The sequence below is a fragment of the Leptodactylus fuscus genome, chromosome 1, assembly GCF_031893055.1.
Source record: "Leptodactylus fuscus isolate aLepFus1 chromosome 1, aLepFus1.hap2, whole genome shotgun sequence".
Lineage (NCBI taxonomy): Eukaryota > Metazoa > Chordata > Amphibia > Anura > Leptodactylidae > Leptodactylus > Leptodactylus fuscus.
In genome coordinates, this window is record NC_134265.1 from 341,619,137 (window position 1) to 341,643,864 (window position 24,728).

At 40.0% G+C, this 24,728-nt stretch overlaps 1 protein-coding gene across 3 annotated transcripts in view; it reads left to right on the forward strand.

Moving 5' to 3' along the window:
• GABRB1 (gamma-aminobutyric acid type A receptor subunit beta1) overlaps positions 1–24,728 on the forward strand; it is a 374,792-nt gene that overhangs the window by 131,372 nt on the left and 218,692 nt on the right. For all 3 annotated transcript variants that reach the window (XM_075261617.1, XM_075261616.1, XM_075261615.1), the window contains one exon: positions 18,853–19,073. In XM_075261617.1, coding sequence (XP_075117718.1) covers positions 18,853–19,073 — 221 coding nt within the window. The remainder of the gene's footprint in view (positions 1–18,852; positions 19,074–24,728) is intronic.

Below are 24,728 nucleotides of genomic sequence, written 5' to 3' on the forward strand. Positions count from 1 at the left end.
CGCATGATTCATGTGGGCACCGCGCAGCAAGCACACAGACCCCATTATATTCTATGGGGTTGGTGTGCTTTTACTGCACAGCGCTTGCAATTGCGTTTGGTATTCTGTTCAGGGGGGTCCCCATGCGGACTCCCCCATATGGAATACCAACGCAGATGTGAACTAACCCATCCCTAGCTGAAGAGCAGCAGACAGGAACCATAAACTAATTGTTAGTGATAATATCAATGTAAATCTTTAGGTTGCATGTTACGTTGAGGCAGGCTAGCCATATATCATGTATTTATCAATTGCACAATTTTTCAAAAAATTTTTGGTTTGCTAATTTTGTATGCTTTATCAATCCATGCACCTAATTTACTAAAAATGCAATGACATCATAATGATACAAAATTAACCTAATTGAAAGTAAGGTTTTTCATGCTGCCCATTTATTGGAGTGGCGTTGCCCCTTTTTTGGTAACAATTTTACTCCAGATAAACCACACACACCTTCCCTGACAATAAGGTAAAATGATGAGTCTTGTGTAAAACCCTGCCTAATAGATAGAAACAGATGATAAATCTTAATCACAGGGCATAAAACATAAAAAAAAGGGCAGAATTAAAGGTAAATCGGAGCAAAAGGCTTAACAATGTTTATGCTTATTTATAGAGAGGACTCTCCTTAGAAACTCTGTTAGAGCAATGCTAAGGAAACATTTACTAAACATTTACTAAAAGAAAGCAAAATATTCCATCCCCCATCCGCTTGAAAAATGCCTGAAAAGTTCTGCAAGCAGTTTACTCCATGGGGCTGTGGGTTTACACAGGAAGATCAGGAAGTGTTGAAGAGTTCAGGTACCAACCTTGCCCATCTTGGCTTGAGTGACATGTTCTTGGCCACCATACATAACCAACAGCTTTTCCAAATATTGCACGTACTGTACACTGTTGATGTACTACCCGGGTATGTAAATGAAGCAAGGTGAAATGTAACTGACTTTACCACTGTTCACTTTTGGCACTCCCACATAACCCAACTGCTAGAGGAGGAGTTCCCCAGTAACTTCTGGTGAACCCTGGGGGGGAGGGGCACAACAAGACAGTGAGCGCTAAGCTGAACACCCCTCTTCCCCTGCCTGCCTGCCTAGGTGGCAGAGGACAACTGGTTGGCAAAGCATTTCCTCTATATATATGTGGCACAAAGAACAAGACAAGACAAACAACACAGAAGAGGGGTCAGCAAGTCAAGGGTCAAAGCCAGAAAGACAAAGCAGTACAAAATCGTAATCCAAAAGAGTAGTCATAAGAGAAGCCAAAGGTCAGAGATCAGTAATACAATAGTAAGAGAAGTAGGAAGCTAGCGAGGACAAAGTCACAGAACAGAGTCACAATAGCCAGCAAACATGTGTGGGCTGATGACCTGTATATAGGAAGTCTAGGACTTGATTGGTAGACAGGCTGTCAATCACACGGGTAAGGCTAAGACTTTATTTGATGGACAGAGGGAAACAAGGTGCAGGAGATGGGTGCGGTGGAAATTCAATTACAGAGGACAGGTAATAGAGTAGCATTCAGACAGAGCAACAAAAACTTTAAGCAAGGTATCAATCTGAACACGCCTCCTGTGAGTGAAAGGTGGTGCAGGGACCCGAACAGGCAGAGACGTTACACCAACATTCTATCCAGAATCCTATATTAATACAGAATCTGATAGTACTAGTATATTATTCCTATCAGGCTAAACTTGGTGCGCTTCTATAGGTTGGTTCTTCCATATTGTTACAACTAGTTAGTATTTTTTATTTGACTTATTACCAGATTTGCCAAATTGCTCATTGTAAATGAAAAAAAAAAAAAAATGCCATTGTAGGAATCTAAAGTTTTATTGTATTTTGTACATATTGTATATTCATTTACTATCTTAGCTGGGTTTTCGGCAGTGCTCAACGTGTTCCACAAAACAGCACAATTGAGCAAACTCTCTGTTACTGTATATCACCTAAGAACTGTGTGACTATCTTGATTTAGTTAGATTCCAATAAGTTCAAAAGACAATGGCTCTCCGAACACCAAGGAAATGCTGCAAGTATCGATTTTGTAATCTATGTGTATAAAATATCTGCAGCTTTTATTTATCTGTGCTACATTGTACTTTTACTCTGAACTAAGAGTTTAAAGTTATTTCTTAGGTCTGCCAGGGCTTGAAGTAATTGATACTTGCACGGACAGAGAGATCCTTCTAATTCTTAATGGATACAGTATTTTGCACTTGTTGCCCTAGTAGGTAATAGCTTTGGGTATAATATGGACAAGCACTTTCAAATAGATATTTTCCATATTGTAAGATTAACAAAGATTAAATGTCAATTGTAGGTGAACAATTATTATCATTATAAAGTTATTAGATGATCAGGAGATGGGCCTGGGTATAGGATCTCTTGGTAGGATTGGTAAGAGGGCTAAATATGTATTTTCCTTACAAGTAAACAGGCTAATATTACGATTTTTTTCACCTTAGGAGACAGAGTAGTTGCCCGTGAAATTGTTCATCAGTTTATTGCTTCATTGCTATTACTTATTGTATGCCATGTAAATGGAATACTCATTTTGAGTAATGTATATGCAAAGAAGACCTCATTGATGTAGGAATTTGCACCTAGGACCACCTTCTGGAAGGTAGCTCCCTGCAGATTAATACCTGGTTTTCAAAAGAAACCTGGGAATTATAAGCCAAGCAGGGTTGAGCGATCGTGTTCGGAAAAGATCGGATTCCAATCGGGGATCGAGAAAATTTCACGATCGCTATCGGAATTCCGAACACGATCTTTTTATGTGGGATCGAGATCGGTGATCTTTTCCCACAATGCTTTGCTTAGCCTTCATACTGAGTATACACTGTATACTCAGTGTGAAGGCTCCGCTGAAATTCCATAGGAATGAATGGAAGTAGCCGGCACACAGCCTTAACCCCCTGCGCCCCGGCTGCCTCCATTCATTCAAATGGGAGGCTAAACTAAACATCTCTAGCAGCTACTTACCTCTAGAGATGGCTGCTCCGGTACCCTCCTTCTTCTTGCCTTGCTGCCCCGCCTCCCAGGTTAGTGTTTAAAGCACTAGGTAGGCGGGGCTTGTGGCTTATGAGAGTGTGGGCGGGTACAGGGCGGGGAGACGTGACGTCTCCCCTCCCAGTACCTGCCCACACTTTCCTAACCCGCCCACACTCTCCTAACCTGGGAGGCAGCGAGGCAAAGAAGAAGGAAAGCACCAGGCACCGGACCAGCCATCTCTAGAGGTAAGTGGACACCAGGGGGGACTAAGTAGCCAGAGGATTTTAAAAAATCCTCTGGCTGCTTAGTGATTCACTACACAGCGTGGATTCTAACAATTAAAGCGTTCAATTGTTAGATTTCATACTGTATAGTGAATAGGATTGCTTTTAAAATCCGATCTCCGATTAATAAAAAAGTCCCATTGACTTGCATTGGGATCGGAATTGGCGTGGAGATCGGGTTCGAATGAAAAATAATCGGAAATCGGATTTTAAAATCGATCCTGAAAAGTCAAGATCGGCTCAACCCTAAAGCCAAGTCAATATCCGATCGGTGGCAGTCTGATATCTGGAACCCATACCTATAGACTTAAGAGACCACAGCATTCAGAAAAGTGATAAAGCCTCTTCACTTACCAAACACATCACCATGCATTGAGCAATGGCTGTGCTTGATATTGCAGCTCAGCCCTTTGACTTGGATGGGACACATTTTCAAACTGGCCATGTAATAAAAGGACCTGATACCACATGTCCTGTAATGCAAAAGCAGCACTCACTGGAGTTCCACCATACCTTTGATCAGCTGTTCTGTAGAAGACAAAGGTATTGGACCACCGCCGATCTAATATTCGGGATTTATCCTCAATATTAAGTCGGCATAGGTAGACCATCAATGTTTTCATTTCTCTTAATCTGGTAAGAGTAGATACAGCTGCAGGTCATCTTCAGAGAAGAAAAATATAGGAATAGGAAACATCGTTGGTCATGGACATAAGCGTTCTGATATTTATCCCTTACACTTTAACCCATTGTTTCTTGTAAAAAAGGATTTAGGGATATCTAAACATTAAAAAAAAACAAAAAAAACGTATCCTTCCTTATAATGGCACTTTACCAGGTTATGCACTTCTTTTTGGCTATCTGATTGTACAGGTGGTTCCGCTTAAAGCCTACCTCCGGCTATAAGCCACTTTTCATATTGAATATAAGAAACTTTGTAATATACATTATTAAGGAGATCTGTTTCCTTCAACACTAGCTGCTCTCCTGCTTCTTGTCTTCAATGTGACTGATTATCTACTTTATATTTTTCTCATATTCAGCCTCAGGCACTTAGAACTAAGACAGCCATAAAGATAAGAACCTGAGAACTGTGAATTGTTTACATGTATATACTAATAAGCCTCTTCTCCTCAGCCCCTCCCTCCTATCCTATCCCTATGTGTCCTGTTGTACATAAATATGCAGCCTTCAGAAATTGTTCTTAGTTATATCTGAAGAAGAAGCCAAAGAGCTTTGAAATGTTATATTCTGTCATCATTATGAGTTAGCCATTAAAAAGATATCACCCACTGAAGACTCAAGTTTTCTGCCTGAAAAGTGTAGAAGAAAGGATATTTCATTAATAAGATATTACATTGACAACTCCCTATTTCAATGAAGTGTGTGAATTTTTTTTGCTATGTCTTAACATTGTCTAAAACAGTATGTTAGTAAGTCATTACCACCTTTACTCATCTGTCTATTATTAGACTTAGTGATCAAAGTAAAAAATATACATAGTGATATGGTAAAATCATATTATTTATATAATATGTGTATTGTGGGGAAAGGTAACTCGGTAGAAGCAGTGGTGCGGGCTCAACCAGTCAGAGACAGGGACACAAATCTTGCAGCAAAAACTGGATTATTTAAAAAAACCTCAAAATAAATAAACCTTTACGTCAGGCACAGGATAAAAAAAATAAAATTCAGCCTTAACTTCAGGCAAAAAGGCAAAACAAATCCTGCTCGTCTGAGCACTAACTAAACAGAAAATACTAACTGTATGTGTGGCTTACTACCAGCCACACTAATCAACCGAACAGTAGTAGAGTATCACATCTCACCAGACTCTCAGGGTTTCAGGACAGCCCCAGGCACTCTCTCTCTCTCCCAAGATCTGCCCTGAAGTTCAGGCTCTGCAGCCTTTTATGTCCTAGTAATGAGCCTATGAACCAAAACTGGGGCTAAGGTCTATTCAAGACCCGCACTGGACCACACATAGGTCAGGAATCTGGGGGAGATAAACAATGACTCTAGCACTCTGCCTGTCACCTTCTCACAAAGTATATATATATGAGACCCAAACATGAAAATTAAAAAAAAATCACAAAAAGTTTAATAAAAAAGCAAGATATAAACAATTGTTCATTTCCTGGCGACCCTTTAAGATTTTTTTAATACAACCTGCAAAACAATTATAGGGAAATGAAAGATCCCTGTAGCCCTGTATGTTATTGGCAGCCTGTCACCACTTAACAATGTTAGATAGGTGGAAGTCAGCCATCTGAAATTCTCAGGAGTCTAGGGTCTCGTGTTTCGGCTCTGTACACTGAAGTGGTTAGATGAGCAGAAGAGAGCACTGCAAAGTTTTCATGCACAGGCACACATTATAGTCTAAAGGCAAGATGAATAAATAAAGTACTATTAATGGAATGAGACAATTGTTAGTATAGGAAAAGGCAAACACGTGAATTCAATACAATTGCTTAAATTATATTATATGATTTCCACTTTTACATGACCTTTTTTGTTTTTTTTAATTTTTTTTTTTCGTTTCACCAAAATGATAAGTCAGCCTGTTTTTCTGTCCTCTTGTGTAAATTACAGTGTATCAAGCAAGCAGCATAGAAAGATGTAGTTAATCCAGGCATGCCATCCCAGATCAAATGCAAAATATTCCTCAGGCAAATGAAAAACATCTTGGCTGCACCAGCAGGAAGGTGGCTGTGTTCTTGACAAATCTTTATAAATGAAATGACACACATAGTGATTGTCACAGCCACTTTTTTCTGAATTTTATAAAATATTTTGTAAAGTTAAGACTGGTTGTCATCACGTTTCATCATGATCAGATACATGCTGAAAGGAAAACATGGTGCAACAAGGTTAACGTTTGCTAAATTTGTCTCTTCGCAGAGGTTATACATTGTGCGTAGTCCTTGTTTCTACAAGCATTACATTGATCAGGTTAAATTGTAGTGATAGTCATAGGTCATAAATTGGGGAAAAACTGGAAATAAAAGTGGTGCTACCCATGGAAAACAAGGAAAAGAAAATTGTTATTCTTATTCAGGGTCATTTAAAAGCTTTAATAAAAAACATTTCTGAAAAAAATAAAAAAACTTGTATTTTTTACATAAATTTTAGAAAATTATAGAGGTCAACCAGCAATGAACAATCACAGGCACAAACTGAAGCACCTAGGTCCCAATGCAAAATTTTTAATGCAATTGTGTGCCAAGTAGAATAGTGGAATATTTTATATAGCAGAGGGGCCTTTAGGGTTATATCAGGGTCCAAGGCCCACTAGTGACTGCTAATGCTGTACCCTCTACAGCTATGCTTGTATTCATAGGATGTGCAAAGAATATGCTACAACGATTTGTGGCATTCTTACTGTTCTGATTCTATGAGAGGGTCCAGTGTTCCCCATTACTGCTTGGAACCTGGGCTAAAGAAAGTAGAGGGACCTGATTAAGTATTAAAGTCTACGACAATCTGTGCCTACCAGGAGACACACACACACTCCATCCACAGCCATTACAAGGAAAAGAACGCATTTGATGGCCCTAAGCCAGACATAGTTACAAGACCCACCGGTCTTTCTAAGATATGGAAACCTTTCAGTACTCATGCTCAGATTTCCTTTGTCATGAGAGGCTCTTATGTGACACAAACTATCTGCATTAATACTGTAGGCATGACTTATCTCTACAGATGTGTCTGCACGTGCCTGAAATTAGACTCCAAATTTTCATGAACCAATTCCTAATTCGCAACACAACTGTGGTGTTCGTACATAGATGTACTGTATACACTCGAGTATAAGCCGACCCGAATATAAGCCGAGGCCCCTAAATTTACCACAAAAAAACTGGGAAAACTTATTGACTCGAGTATAAGCCGAGGGGATAAATGCAGCAGCTACTGGAAAATTTCAAAAATTAAAATGGGCGGAGTTTTTGGGTGCAGTAGATGCTGTGGAAGGGGAGGGGGTGTTTTGGTTGTCTGTCTGCCCCTTCCCTGAGCTTGAGGACTGTTTTTTTCTTCCCCCCACTTGGAATTCAGTCTGGCTGAATATAGGGGATCTGCAGTTCTCCAATTAACCTCTTCCCGAAGGAACAGGAGCACTGCAGATCCCCTATATTCAGTAGACACAGGGATACCTAATGTGTTTGTGTCTCACAGTCATTTTCTACTTTTATATGTATTCTAGGGAAAGGAGGGATTTACAACTTTTATTTTATTTTTATTTTTTTTGCTGACTCGAGTATAAGCCGAGGGGGGCTTTTTCAGCACAAAAACTGGGCTGAAAAATTTGGCTTATACTTGAGTATATACGGTATATAGAATGGACATTATGTGAAGGAGGATCACAAAATCATGTTGTTTTTAAAAGCTGGTCACATATTATACATGGTCAGCCAAGAGAAAAGGTTAGAAAGGATACCTTTTCGGAATCTTCTACTTACTTTCCGATACCTAAAATCTTTCTATAGTGTATACTCTAACAATGGCTTATACTATGGGAGACATAGAGAAGAACAAGTCTTCCTTTGATTGGATTACATCCCCCTCCTTCCTTTGTTCATAGCCAAAATGCTTGAAGTGACCATGCTGATATGTTAATCATTTTTTTTTGTCTTCTTCATAAGTTTCTTAATTTTCTTGATTGAAAAGTCAAGTATTTGTAGAGATCCTGCATGCGGAGAGGCTAGGGGAAGCGGCAGCATTACTAGATGATTGAAAGCTTGGGGGTTTTATAATAGTTCCTTTCACAAAGTTGAATTGGAGTGTCCTATAAGAGGCATCACTGTATATGAATTGCAGATAAGCTCGCTTCCATTTCAGTAATGGTATCCAATCCACTACTTCTCCTTCCTTACATGTATCATAGTAATTAGAGATGAGCGAGTAGCATTCGATCGAGTAGGTGTTCGATCGAATACTACGGTATTCAAAATACTCGTACTCGATTGAACACTACTAGCTGTTCAAAGTTTAAGGTTCGATGCAGAACCAGCGTTGATTGGCAGAATGCTATACATTCTGCCAATCAACACTGGTTCTTCTCTTACCTTTAGAAATCTTCTCCGTGCAGCGTCCCCGCGGCGTCTTCCGGCTGGAATTCACTCTACCTAGGCATCTGGCCTAGGCAGAGCCGACTGCGCATGCGCGGGCATGACCTCGCATGCGCAGTCGGCTCTGCCTAGGCCCCGATGCCTAGGCAGAGTGAATTCCAGGCGGAAGAAACCGCGGGAGCGCAGCGCCGGGAGAAGACTTCAAGGAGAATCCAGCCCGACAGAGTGGACTTGGTAAGTATAATGTTATCGAATTTTGCGTGCCCCTGAAACGAGCATTTCCTCCCATAGACTATAATGGGGTTCGAAATCCGTTCGAACAGTCGAACAGTGTGCGGCTGTTCGAATCGGATTTCGAACCTCGGACATTTTAGTGTTCGCTCATCTCTAGTAGTAATCATTTATGTGACCTTTAATAGATCAGATGAGATTTAGGGCACAATGTGTAATCCCAGATAAACAGTAACATAAGATCTGATAAACCTTACATCATAGACACAAAGCCTTACAGCATACTGGTCTAGAAAATATTCTGTTATAAAGCATGTATAAATGTATACTGAATTGTTACTGGATCCATGTCACGGTGTCTTAAAGAAACCACATACACTTCCACACAGCTAATGAAACTGTTAATAGGGCCTGTAATTACTTTTATAGGGTATTTTTGCTCCTGGTGCTATACCTTTTAATGAGCCCATTATACTGTGCTTTTTCTTATTAGCAAACTCACAGAGGGTTTCAGTTTTATTTCTGTAAAAACCTGATTTAACCCCCTAAGGATCAAGCCATTTTTGGCTTTAAAGGTATTCTACCATTAAAACCCTTTGTTCTGTGGATAAGACGTTGGAGTAGCCTTTAGAAAGGCTATTCGTCTCTTACCTTTAGATGTGATCTCCGCCTTGCCGTTCCTTAGAAATACCATTTTTTTACCGGTATGTAAATTAGTTCTCTCGCAGCGATGGGGGCAGCCCCCAGCGCTGAAAATGCGATGAGGGCGTCCCCACTGCTGCCCAAGAACAGGATCCTGCGACACCTCCATCTTCTGCTGGATCCTCCACTTCTTTTCTCATCTTTCTTTGGCGCTTCATCTCCGACGCCTGCGTAGTTGGCTCTGCTAGTGAGACACTGGTAGAGCCAACTGCGCATGCCGGCCGGTGGCCATAGTTCCGAGGCCGCAATTGCGCGCATGTGCAGTCGGCTCTACTAGTGTCTCACTGGCAGAGCCAACTGCGCAGGCGTCGGAGGTGACGCCGCCAAAGAAATCATTTTTCATTTACACATCCCAATATTAGTAAAATCGGTGAAACAGCTGTAGGGCCAAAAAGGTCACTATACCCCTTGATGAATTCTGTGAGAGGTGTAGTTTCTAAAATGGGGTCACTTTTATGGGGTTTCCATTGTTTTGGTACTCTAGGAGCTCTGCAAGTGAGACATGGTGCCTGAAAATTGTTCCAGCAAAATCTGCTGTTCAAACACCCAGTGTCGCTCATTCCCTTCCATGCGTTGCTGCCTGCCCAAAAATCAATTTACACCCACATATGGGGTATTTCTGTGCTTTGAAGAAATTGCATGATAAACTGATAGATGAATTTTCTCCTTTAACCCTTTGTGAATGTGTTAATTTTAAGTCTAAATGAATGTATTAATGAAAAAAAAAATGAAATTTCTAAATTTCACCTCCATATTATTTTATTCTTATTAAATGCTTAAAGGGTTAACAAACATCCCAAATGTTGTTTTGAATGATTTGAGGGGTGTAGTTTTGAACATGGGGTGATTTATGGGGGGTTTCTATTATACAGGCCTTTATAATTCCTTTCAGAACTGAAGTTGTCCCTAAAAAATTAGTTTGGGGAATTTTCTTGTAAATCTGGAAAATTGCTGTTAAGCCTTGTGACGTCCAAAAATAAATTAAAATACAATCAAAAGATGATGCCTGAAAAGCAGAAAATTTCAAATTTTGATAATTGTAATTTTTTCAAAATTTCCTTCAAATTTCCTTTTTTTTTTTTTTTTTATAAATAAATATAGAAATATTGATCAATGTTTACCGCTAACATGAAGTATAATGTGTTACAAAAGAAACAATCTCAAAATCACTTGTGTAAGTTAAAGCGTCTCAAAGTTGTTGCCATTTAAAGTGACACGTCAGTTTTGAAAAAATAGGCCTGGTCCTTGACTCTTGTTATTTATAATTGTAGTCCTGTTTGGGATGTAAATGAAGTAACAGCTGCAAAGAAAAGCTCTACAGAATTGGCAAATATCAGTCCATGATTAGGTTTAATGACTAGAATGACAATTGCAGGATATAGAACGCTTCAAATTATAGATAGTGGAAAATAAAAACAATAATCTGGGAAGCATCAGAACAGAAGTTGCAGGAGATAGGTGAGGTGAGTACAACATTATTTATTTTGTGTTTTATGCAATTTAGTCACTTTTCTTAAATTTACAGACCAAATAAATCCCTTTAATATCAAGAGATACTACTTAGGGGGCTTTCACACCTGCATGTCTGACTTTGTGTCCAGCTAAAAAAATGGTTTCCCCCGCAGACCGGCAGCAGTTAGACACAGACGATTACATTTACGAATAGAGATGAGCGAGTAGTATTTGATCAAGTAGGTATTCGATCGAATACAACGGTATTCAAAATACTCGTACTCGATCGAGTACCACTCGCTGTTTGAATGTAAAAGTTCGATGCAGAACCAGCATTGATTGGCCGAATGCTATACAGTCGGCCAATCAACGCTGGTTCTTCTCCTACCTTTAGAAGTCTTCTCCGTGCAGCTTCCCCGCGGCGTCTTCCGGCTCTGAATTCACTCTGCCAGGCATCGGGCCTGGGCAGAGCCGACTGCGCATGTCTGCTTGTAGTGTGGGCGTGCGCAGTCGGCTCTGCCCAGGCCCGATGCCTGGCAGAGTGAATGAAGAGCCGGAAGATGCCGCGGGGACACTGCAAGGAGAAGACTGCTCGGAGGATCCAGCCCGACCCTCACTCGTGGACTTGGTAAGTATAATTTGATCGAACGTTGCCTACCCCTGAAACGAGCATTTTCCCCCCATAGACTATAATAGGGTTCGATATTCGATTCGAGTAGTCGAATATTGAGGGGCTACTCGAAACGAATATCGAACCTCAAACATTTTACTGTTCGCTCATCTCTATTTACGAACCCATTCAAGTGAATTGGTTATAAAGCTGACCGCCGGGTTTGCATCTCCTGTGCAGTTTCGCCGATGCTGAAAACGGAAACTCGGCGGAATGTACAAACCGGAAAATGAGTGCAAGTGTGAAAGACCTTTATCCAAATCTGTCAGCCATTCCAAAGATACAAGCCCTTTTTTACTGATTATGAAAATTAGGGTTTACTAGCCAAATGGGCAGTAACACTGTGGTTTCTTGGGGGTAGGGTCTCTGTGTGACGTATGTCATGTAGTGTTACTGGCCATTTGGCTAGTATATCCGAATTTATATCAAGCACTAAAAGGGCTTATATTTTTGGAAAATCTGGACAGATTTGGAAAAATAAAGACCAAAATGCTCAGAGTAACATCAGATGATGAATGTCATTGTTCTTTTTTCAGACAGGTTCTTTGTCACAATAGGAATGATTTTTGCTTTTTGCAGATGGTAACTAGAGCAAGAATTACTGATACAATAAAAAGTCAAATGATACAGATTTACTATTTGGTTATGGACTCTAGATTTTAAGGACACGTTGATCCAGGGTTTTATACTGACCGCCAGATTTGTAGTCGGGAAGGAATTTTTTCCCCTGAAATAGGGCAATTGGCATGAGCCTCATGTGGGTTTTTTTGCCTTCCCCTGGATCAACACTGTAGGGGTTGTAGGGTTATAGGTTGGACTTGATGGACTAATGTCTTTATTAGAGATGAGCGAACAGTAAAATGTTTGAGATTCGATATTCGTTTCGAGTAGCCCCTCAATATTCGACTACTCGGATCGAATATCGAACCCTATTATACTCTATGGGTGGAAAATGCTCATTTCAGGGGTAGGCAACAGTCGATCAAATTATACTTACCAAGTCCACGAGTGAGGGTCGGGCTGGATCCTCTATGCAGTCTTCTCCTTGCAGGGTCCCCACAGCGTCTTCCGGCTCTTCATTCACTCTGCCAGGCATCGGGCCTGGGCAGAGCCGACTGCGCATGCCCGCACTACAAGCAGACATGCGCAGTTGGCTCTGCCCAGGCCCGATGCTTGGCAGAGTGAATGAAGAGCCGGAAGACGCCGCGGGGAAGCTGCACAGAGAAGACTTCTAAAGGTAGGAGAAGAGCCAGCATTCGGTCAATCAATGCTGGTTCTGCATCGAACTTTTACATTCAAACAGCGAGTGGTACTCGATCGAGTACGAGTATATCGAATACCGTAGTATTCGATCGAATACCTACTCGATCGAATACTACTCGCTCATCTCTAGTCTTTATCCAACCTCATCAACTATGTAACTATGTTACAACCAGACATTGGTGCAAACATGGTACATCTCTATTGAATCTTTGGTGCAAGGCTTGGTATCCAGTTTGGACTTATATTTTTTGATTTGTTAAACATGTGGGTTTGGATTCTGAGAAAAGGGGGTCACAATGTACCACATTGTGTTACAAACTTTTCACTTAAGATAAGCCATATAAAAGTTACATTAGACTTAAAATCCTGTATCAGCTATTTCGATAAACTGGCAGGGTTTCTAGACTGTCTATGCTAGTTCACAGTGTCAGAGAATGTAAAAAAAAACCCTTTAATTTAAACAGAAATGTTGCACCTCTAACCTGACATTGGATGTTTTGTTCTTTCCATATGAAAAAAAGTGGAGTCCTTATTTTGTTAATACCTCCATTTTTCATTTGCAAGCAATTTTGACAGTATACAAGACCGACGCTTAGTAATGATGCGAAATCCAGATATTTAAAGTGTGTTCTGCCGTTCAGCTTTGTGCATGTAGCAAATATTTATGATGCTTTGTCAATGGCATTTATTATGCTAATCTGAATCAAGTACTCATTATTAAAAGTTCACAGCACACTTGCTGGCTTTCCATTTTTGGTGCCCTTCAAACAACCCTTCCTTATCTTAACAGAGGTTCAAAGACTTTAGCTTTTATTTTATGAGATTATTTTGAATTACAGAATTAATGCCCCGGCAAAAAAAACCATGAACATCTAAACATCTAAGTATTAGAAAACTGCAGCGATAAAACAGAAATACATTAATTCATGAGAATATGTTTGAATAAAATTCAATGTAGCAGTTCAGTCGTGTACTACTTGTAAGTTCTGTCATGCAAGTTAATGGAAAAAAAATTAAGGGACTTGCACTTTAAGTGAACCCATAAATTCCGGGGCAAACAGATCAAAAGAGAGAGAGAGGGCAATTAGAATTGAAATTTGAGGTTTTATCTTGGTTCACTTGCGAAAATGTGACTTTATTTTGTTGGTTATTAGTAGGATGCAGTTCTAGAATAGGACTCAATTTATGAGAAGGAAATAAATCGATGGTGCCCATTGTTATATAATAACTGTCTGTGATGGATTGAGAAGACTTCAGCTGTCATATACTTAAAGAGGACCTTTCGTGTCCTCAAGTCGGCTTACCCAGTATGTGCCTTGGTGGTGGAGATATCGGCGCCGTTAGTGTCAGCACCGATATCTCCCCACTGTCAGAAGGGTGTTCCCCGTAACTCAACATCATTGCTGAGCTGTGAGGATTGCTCCCTCCTGACAGTATGTCAACAAAGCCTTGTACTGTCAAGCGAAGTCGCTGAGCTCCCCCTCACTTCAGTCGAAGTCTATGGATAAGTAATGTTAGGGGGTGCATTCCACACAATGTAGCAATAACACTAAGCTATGAGGAACACCTTTCTGACAGTGGGGAGATATCAGTGTTGAAACTAATGGCGGCAGGGAACATACTGGACTATCCACCAGTGTGCTGAATTCAGAACATGAAGGGTCCTCTTTAAGGTAGCTATCAGATTTGTTCCCTTTCGGCTAACAGCAATTTTGTTATGATCCCTGAAGGACTAGAGAGACGTAAGCCACTGTCGGATACATCTGGTGGTGGCTTATCTCCTCAAAGAGCAAAAAGGTTGACCATATTGAAATCCATCAGTCTGATTCTTTAACTTCGACCATTAGGGAAAAGTTGTGAAACACTGAATAGGGACACCATCAAAAATTGAAGGTTTGCCTCTAGTTCTATTAGGCGTCGATGCGGAGAAAGCCTTCGACCGAGTCGATTGGGACTTTATGAGATTGACTCTACTTAAGTTTGGCTTTCCTTCACCCTTCATTACATCTATCTTCTCCCTTTATGCCAATCCATATGCCAGGCTAAAGATAAATGGGACTTTGTCGGAAGCTTTTAAAATAACAAATGGTACGAGGCAGGGATGCCCTCTCTCACCGACTTTGTTTATACTCGTACTAGAAACATTGCTACAAGCAGTGAGACAGGACCCCAAAATTCAAGGAATGAAAGACGGAACACTGACTACATCGTCAGTCGCCTTCGCGGACGATGTGCTCTTCCTGGTGTCAAATCCGGAAACAGGCCTGAGCTCTTTAACCGCCATCCTTGAGGAATATAGCATAGTATCCAGATATAAGGCAAATTTCGAAAAATCTGAGGTCCTCAATATCTCTCTCGGCCCAAATCGGGTGAAACACCTGAAGTCGCAATCACCGTTTCAATGGGCCACCAAATCGATTAAATATTTAGGTACTCAACTCACGCCCAGAGTGGACCTCCTTTATGAAACCAATTTTTCACCCTTACTACTTACTCTGAAGAAAGACCTCCAGAATTACCGTGATTTACCCTTGTCGTGGTTTGGAAGGAAGGCCCTCATTCAAACTTACCTAATCCCGAAGGTCTTGTATCTGCTCTCTATGCTGCCAATCTTCCTGCCAAAAGAATTCTTTAGCTCCCTCAGAACGACATTTTCAAAATTTGTTTGGAATTCCAAGACCCCCAGAATTGCTTGGTCCCTTCTACTGAAAAGCAAACACCAAGGGGGCATTGGTATGCCAGACCTCAATCGTTATTATAAGGCGATACAACTACGCTGGTGGGCGCATTTATTATTTCCGATACAGGATCGATCTGTTACACTTTCGACTGAATTGCAAGGAGACTTGTGGCTACCATCCACTATAGGAAAACCCTTATCTTCTATGACCCCGCTTTTTAAGGGTGCGGTCGATACTTGGATGGAATTAGGTACAGACTTGGCCCCTCTTCCGTCCCCATTATTACCTGTGTCTCTTCTCCCACGATGGTTGAGCCATGATAAAAGAAAGTTTGGCCCTACTTGGCCTCCGAGCCTCAATTTGCATTTACGTGAACTATGCACAGATTCTCACAACACTATGTTTATAGATCCTATGACGTTCCAACAGGATTGCCAAGTATCTTTCTTACATCAAGCTCATATCCATCATTACATCTCTGAATTCAATGACTTGAAAATCCCACAGAGAGCGATGACGAGTTTTGAAAAATTGCTTGTGTCCAAAACAACCATGTTGAGGAAAACCTCGGCTCTCTTACACAGATTTATCACTCCTCCAGCTTCTTATAAACCAGCGTACCTCACTAGCTGGGAGAAGGAACTGAATATATCCTTATCCGAGGAGGACACCGAATTGGCCCTGAAGGCGTCACATGGTTTTTCCACCTGTATCAGATTACAGGAAAATAGTTTTAAGCTTTTGTCCAGATGGTACAGGACCCCCGAATGGCTGGTACAAAAAGGCCTCTCAAAAGACTCAAATTGTTGGAGATGCCTTTCACAGAGGGGCACCTACCTGCATATCTGGTGGACTTGTCCCAAGATTGCACCCTTCTGGAGGGAAGTTACGAACCATATTTCAGACATTAGAGGATCCCCTTTTACACTTACTCCAGAAACACTTTTCCTGTCATTACCGAAGGTAACCTACTCTCCATCCAAGGATCGACGATCACCATGCTTTTGGCAGCAGCCAAACTCTTAATCCCGAGGTTTTGGTTACAAGAGTCACCACCACCTATCGACCTCTGGATACGGACAGTCCAGGATATAGCTAGACTGGAGGAATTGCTTAGCTGGTCTTCTAGAACACATGATAACTTTTTGAAAGTCTGGAGGCCATGGAGATTGTTTATGGCTACTAGATCATCTGACTCCTTATGATTACAACATATAACATCACCACCCCTTCGCGCAATATACCTACAAATTTAATGTCCCACCACTTTATTCTCTACATCTATTTCATACCCACCCTCTCCCCCTCTTTTCCTTTATCCCCTCAGGAATTTGTACTTCTTTCCTGGTTATTGGTGTTTATTCTTTAACCCTTCAATGAGAAATGCTGTTATTGGTCCTGCGTGACCACTGTTGTTATATACCTTTCACAGTACCACTTGATTTGTAACTGAACTATGTTTGCTTTTGAGTTATGCACCCAGTCCGGGAATATCCGCACTGTTGAATTACCTTTCTATTCTTTTGTCTATGTACCTTAAAAAATCTTCAATAAAAATGTTTGAATAAAAAAAAAAAAAAAAAAAAAAAATTGAAGGTTTGGTTGATATTAATCTGAAATGTATGGCCAATGTTACACCTGTATGTGTGGAAAACCCCTCTAGCTTACAGCAATAAACCTATTATTTGACTCGTGGTCTCATATCAACTTTGCAATTTTGCTGTGGTTTACTCTACATGTACTGCACCTGAGGATATTGCTAGTTATGTTATGTTATACTATTATTAGTATCATGCTTGTCTGCTTGTGTTGGTTTATTATGCTCTTTTATCACTTGAAATTGTAAAGTTTATAGTAAAAAATAAAAAGTAATTAAATTTAACAGAAAGTATAAAGATAAATTATACTTTGGTAACTATTGTCTTATTACTAAGCATTCAATTATTGTAATATAATAATAATAATAATAATTATTATTATTATTATTATTATTATTATTATTATTATTATTATTATTATTATTATTATTATCACATGACCACAAATAATACTTTTAAGGTATTAGTATCCAGTGATTATACACTATGGGAGAGTGTGAACCTAGGGGGCGCTGTAGAGCAACCATAAACAGGGTGGAAAAGGACCACCTGCTCCCTGCAGGTCACCAGCAGTACTGTCTCTGGAGTTGGGTCCCTTTCTCGGGTATGAGTGTGGTCGAGGTCCTTTTCCACCCTGTTTTTGGTTTTTCTCCAGCGCCCTCTAGGTTCACACCCTCACAACTACTACTATGTGGTTTTATGGATAAGTCTGAGTATATCGGCTAATAAACATTTATTGGGATGCAGGATATGTCTTCATCGAGCATTGGTTCAATAGAGTTTCATTGTCAATATCTAGTCAAATAAATATATCCATGGACTTTTGAGTAATGGATCATCGTTCTAATACTAATACTTTCAGTAAATCCCTCCTTGTGTTTTTTTTGGATGTTAATCGAAGCCTGTCATGCCTTTCAATCTGTTATCAGCATGTTCTAAGCTAAACAGATCGAAATAAGATAAGATAAGATAAGATAATCCTTTAATAGTCCCACAGTGGGGAACATATATATTTAATTAAAATGATTCCTTATCCTTTGTAGTTTCTTGACCTAAGCTTATTGATAGTCTAGTTCCAGTATGGGAACTAGAATTTCTGAGAATTGATGTTGATCCAGATATATAGTCCAATTGCAAATTGGAGTTAGGAAGGAATTTTCTTCTCTGTTGGTGCAACTAGTATCCGTCTCGTGCAATTTTTTTTGCTTTCCCCTGGCAGGTTTATAGGTTGTATTGGATGGACTTGTGTCTTTAGTAGGGTTGAGCGATCGGGATCAGAAAAGATCGGATTCCGATCAGCGATCGAGTAAATTTCATGATCGCGATCGGAATTCCGACCCGATCTTTTCCAGCGGGATCGAGATCGGAGGTTATCTCAAGATCGGCTCAACCCCAAAAGTGATTTTTCCCATAGAAAAGCATTGACTAGAGTTGAGGATCGGGATCGGAAAAGATCGGATTCCGATCGGCGATCGAGCAAATTTCACGGCTGGAAAATAATCGGAAATCGGATTTTAAAATCGATCTTGAAATCTCAAGATCGGCTCAACCCTAGTCTTTAGCCAAACTTATAAACTAGGTTACGTTGCAAGTAGTACCGCTTGCTGGACTCCCCAGCCCAGAGTAGGGATATAGATTACTATAGATCGAGTGATACTTTCTCGAATGGATTTTCCAGTGTTCAGAGTTTTCTTCGAATAAGTTAGCTATAGGATGTGCAAGTAGAAAAATTGTAAGTAACAAAAAGGACTCATTTACCTTGCAGAATTATTATATGAATTTATTTGAGCATATATTAAATACTGTTTCATGGCATTGCAATAAAGATGGAAATTAATATCTCCGTTATATTTTTATGTTTTGCTTTTCTTAGGACTATACACTCACTATGTACTTTCAACAATCATGGAGAGACAAAAGACTTTCTTATTCAGGAATTCCTCTTAACCTTACATTGGATAACAGGGTCGCTGATCAGCTCTGGGTACCTGACACATACTTTCTCAATGACAAAAGATCATTTGTCCATGGAGTTACTGTAAAGAATAGAATGATACGTCTTCATCCAGATGGAACTGTTCTTTATGGACTAAGGTAAGATGAATTTTTTATTATAATATTTTTATTGTTTTTCAGTCTGATTATACATGAAATAAAATAATGGCGACTAGAACCTGGTTACATGTCAGCAGTCTGGGTATTTGGGAACCAGCAGAGTGTTGGGGTTGTTGGGGGTTGGGAGGAAGTAGATTCTTATGTTGTAGGGTCAGGGATTTATGATAAAAATATAGAAGACTAGCTTTTACCCGCGACTTCGTCTGCGGTGAGTTGAGTATTGGGCGGACACAGACGTGTGAAACTGTAAAAGTGCTTTAAAAAGTTTGGTGGGCTAGCAAATGTGATTTGATGTGTTATATTGTGTAAGTTGTGATACAATGTGATGTGTTATACAGCCTGTGTACAGGAGTATATATGTATCAGGTACTGTATATAGCAGTGATAGGAGATACATGTAATATATAGTATAGACAGCCTGTGTACAGGAGTATATATGTATCAGGTACTGTATATAGCAGTGATAGGAGATGCATGTAATATATAGTATATACAGTCTGTGTACAGGAGTATATATGTATCAGGTACTGTATATAGCAGTGATAGGAGATGCATGTAATTATATAGTATGTACAGCCTGTGTACAGGAGTATATATGTATCAGGTACTGTATATAGCAGTGATAGGAGATACATGTAATATATAGTATAGACAGCCTGTGTACAGGAGTATATATGTATCAGGTACTGTATATAGCAGTGATAGGAGATGCATGTAATATATAGTATATACAGTCTGTGTACAGGAGTATATATGTATCAGGTACTGTATATAGCAGTGATAGGAGATACATGTAATTATATAGTATATACAGCCTGTGTACAGGAGTATATATGTATCAGGCACTGTATATAGCAGTGATAGGAGATGCATGTAATTATATAGTATATACAGCCTGTGTACAGGAGTATATATGTATCAGGTACTGTATATAGCAGTGATAGGAGATACATGTAATTATATAGTATATACAGCCTGTGTACAGGAGTATATATGTATCAGGTACTGTATATAGCAGTGATAGGAGATACATGTAATTATATAGTATATACAGCCTGTGTACAGGAGTATATATGTATCAGGCACTGTATATAGCAGTGATAGGAGATACATGTAATTATATAGTATATACAGTCTGTGTACAGGAGTATATATGTATCAGGTACTGTATATAGCAGTGATAGGAGATACATGTAATTATATAGTATATACAGTCTGTGTACAGGAGTATATATGTATCAGGTACTGTATATAGCAGTGATAGGAGATACATGTAATTATATAGTATATACAGGCTGTGTACAGGAGTATATATCAGGTACTGTATATAGCAGTGATAGGAGATACATGTAATTACAATGTGATGTGTTGTATTGTGTATGTATAGTGGAAAGCTATATGTAAATGTGAGTGAGTAGAGTGAGGGCTACTCCTGAGGTGACAGTAAGGAGTGTGCAGGCAGGTTGAGGCAGGAAATGCCAGGCAGTGTGTGTGAGTCTATAGCTGGGGCTAGGAGTCCTGCTTTTGTGAGTCTCCTGCTAGGAAGCCATGTTGTTTAGTGGCACCAAAAGTAGCCTGTGACTCAATCCTGAGGGAAAACTATGTTTGTGGAAAATTGCACGCAAATCCGTCCAGGCGTTTTAGCGTGATCGAGGAACAAACATCCAAACTCACAAACATCCAAACATCCAAACACACAAACTTTCACATTTATAATATTAGTAGGATTGAGAGCCGAAAATATCCATCCAGGGTTCCAGCTACTCTGACTTTACATTATTACTAGGGTTGAGCGATCAGGATAGGAAAAGACCGGATTCCGATCGGCGATCGAGTAAATTTCATGATCGCGATCGGAATTCCAATCCCGATGTTTTTAGGCGGGATCAAGGTCAGAGGTTATTTCCCATATGCTTTGCTACTGGCTAAGCATTTTGTGAAAAGATAACAATGTTAGCTAGGTCTCATAGGAATGAATGGATGCAGCCGGCACACAGCCTGTACCGGTGTCCAGCCGCTTAACCCACTGCGCGTCGGCTGCGTCCATTCATTCTAATGGGAGACTAGCTAACATCTCTAGTAGCTAACACTTACCTACACACATCGCTGCCGCTGGTCTGGTCCCTGCTGTTCTCGCTCCTCTTCTCGCCTCTTCTCACCTTGCTGCCCCCGCCTCCCAGGCTAGTGTTACAGACCTAGGAAAAAGGTGGGGCTTGTGGCTTAGGAGAGTGTGGGCGGGTACTGAGAGGGGAAACGTGAGTGATGCACTCACTAACTTGGGAGGCGGGGGCAGCGAGGCGAGAAGAGGAGCGAGAACAGCGGGGAACAGACCAGCGGCAGTGATGTGTGCAGGTAAGTGGACACCAGGGGGGAGCAAGTAGCCAGAGGATTTTTTTTTACTCACTACACAGCGTGGAGTCTAACAATTAAAGTGTTCCATTTTTAGACTCCATGCTGTGTAGTGAATAGGATCGTTTTTACAGTCCGATCTTCGATTATTAAAAAAAATCCCATTGACTTGCATTGGGATCGGAATTGGGATCAGGATCGGATTTGAATGGAAAATGATCAGAAATCGGATTTTAAAAACGATCCTGAAATCTCAAGATCGCCTCAACCCTAATTATTACAATTTTATCTTAGGATAGATGTGTGTTTATCTCAGACGTATAAATTCAATTACTGTTTCCCAACAACATCTGCTGCAATCTCCTGACATTGCTTCTGATCTGCCCCCAAACTAATTTGGGATTGTGTCCCCTTGTTCTCATGTATATTTTTTTTCTATACTGAAAACATTTTATTCCTGAACCTTATTCATGCATTTAGCATATTTACTTTTGGTAACTTCTTTTTATTGACGTGTAAATGATAGTTATAGTTTATACTTACCTTTACATATGTGGTTTTCTCATGGTTGATGCTGGAACATTTTTATCATTTGGATTACATATTTAAATGAGGATTTTTGAAGAAGAAGAAGTTTATTGTGCCATATTATAAAATATATTAAATTCTACTTAGTTTTAGGGATGATGAAGTTTTATGTAAAATAAAGACAAAGCCTATACTTACCTTTTTAAAGGGATTTTTTCACTAGAATACCCTTTTAAAACTAAATACATGTAGGAATAGCCTTAAGAAAGTCTATATAGGCTATAAGAAAGGCCTATTCCTAAGGCTATAGCCTTAAGAAAGGCTATTCTTATCTAACCTTTATTATTCTGATCCGTGCCGCCGTTCCTTAGAAATATCTTCTTTCTTCCTTATGTACATGAGTGTTCTCACAGCACTGGGGGCGTTCCCAGTGCTGCTTGAAAACTCTCAAGTGATGGCCTCTGTCTTCTTCTCTGCCCCGCCTCTTCTCTTGTGCTCCTCTTCTCTTTTTCAAAAAGCACCGACTGTGCATGTCCATCGGCCATTTTCTTCATGCCTCTCCTGTTTGGCCACAGGAAAATGGCCGAAGGACATGCACAGTCGGCGCTTTTTGAAGAAGAGAAGAGGAGCACAAGAGAAGAGGTGGAGGCAGAGAAGACGACAGGGGCCGCCACTGGAGAGTTTTCAAGCAGCACTGGGGACACCCCCAGTGCTGTTTGAGCGCTAGGGAACGCCCCTCGGTGCTGCGAGAACTCATTTACATAAGGAAGAAAGAAGATATTTCTAAGGAATGGTGGCGCATATCAGAATAATAAAGGTAAGAGAATAATAGCCTTTCTTAAGGCTATCCCTACGTGTATTTAGTTTAAAAGGGTTTCTAATGATAGAATCCCTTTAGTTCTGGAGCTAATCCAAGTACTACCACTTTGATCCTGCAGTGATGACATCATGTTCTTCATTCATTCCTGTTTAACCAATCACTGGTGTCAGAGTTCTTGTATGCATCTATGACACTTGGCCAGTGATTGGTTGCAGTGGTCACCATTGAGAGGTTCTTGATGTCATGATGACAGTTCGGCAGGGTTTGGAGTGATATCGGAGGAGTCAAGGACCATTTAAAAGATGACTTCAGGCAATTCCTTTATTTTACAATTTCATATACAAAGACATGCTAGAAAAATCTCGGACATTCCATTTAAAAACTTTTTTTTCTAACCAGTTTTAGAAGTTTGAGTTACATAATGCCGGGAAAGGTAACTCAACGCCGAATAAAGGAAAACAACAGTGTTCATGTTAGTAGTAATGAATCATGTGACATCTCTGCTAAATGTAAATTATGATTTCAGTTATATACCAGCTGAAGTTGCAGGAGATAAATGCAATCACAATCATTATAATTTGCATAGAGAAGTAAAGGAGGAAATCAAATGTAAAAAGCATTAAGCATAATTTTCCTTTGCAATTTCAAGAGGTGCTTCAGCTAAAAAAAGAAAATATTTCTGTATGCCTTGAGACCAATGAATTTGTCCTCTTAATCAGTCAAATTCTTTGAACGTCAAAATTGTCAGCACGGTGCACCATGTAAGTGATTTATCATTATTTTCCTATGATGTTTAGAGATGGATGTGCTGGGCTTAAGTGGGGATAAGTATCTGATTTTAATTATCACAAAGTTGAGCACTTGATATTTACCAAAATAATGAAAATTGGCATGAAAGAGAGCAAATATGTTAAGTGTGGAATGTCATTGTAACTCCGCCACAAAGTTCATACTAAAGTTCTTTAACCAACTTTTCAAGTGTCTTATCTAATGCTGTAGCATAGTGGACAGTCAAAAAGGAAGAGGGATCCGGTTTTGTCTATTTTTCTTGTATTTTTATTCTGTATAATTTCATTCTTCTCTGGAATGTTCAATTTGGCGGTTTTCATGTAGCACATAGTCTAGTGTGGATGTAGCCACTTGACCTTCAACAATGTAAGGTAATGTAGTAGGTCAATGGTCAGAATTGTGGATAGAATGGTCAGAATTGGAATCAGGATAGGAATCACAGGTCTGAATTTGAAAATTTGACCAAGGGAACATCTTCATAGAGTTTGGATGTTCTACTCATGGTGGATTTTGTGCAGGTGTCCTTGCTCAGGACAGTAAAAAAAAATTTAGGGTTTTTGCATTTGCTGTAAGTGTCCATGGTTGAGATATGAGAAGAATATGCAAATCTGACTTCCCTGATGTAATTAGGAAGACAGTGCCTCAAGTATGCACACCAATAGAGGGCACTGACTGAGAATGTGCAAGTCTGTCTTCCATGATGTAATTAGGAAGACAGTCTCAGTCAAGACAACCAATAGAGGGCGCTCCTTTTAACATCATGCCGACCTTCTCAGAGGCCTTTGTTTGTAATGATGTTGGGATTATACCAGATACAGTCTTCTCAGCCAAGGACAGCCGTTTCGATGTATTTGCATCTCGTCAGCTTGGCGTAGAGAGGACTGATCTGGCAGAGGTGAGAGGCTTAGACAGAGTGGAGCGCTCATGGCTTAATAAGACTCCACACACCTTAATGGTGGTTCTCTCCTTATGGAGTGACGATATCCCCTCAACCATGGTTGAGATAGGAAAGTTAAAGTAACTCTATTGGGGACAGGGTCTTGTGTGTACTCTAAATTCTATTTTTGGATAGACTCGACCAATGGAAAAAAAGATATATTAGATATATAGCTGTGAATTTTTGCTGTAAGATGCTTTAAATTCACATC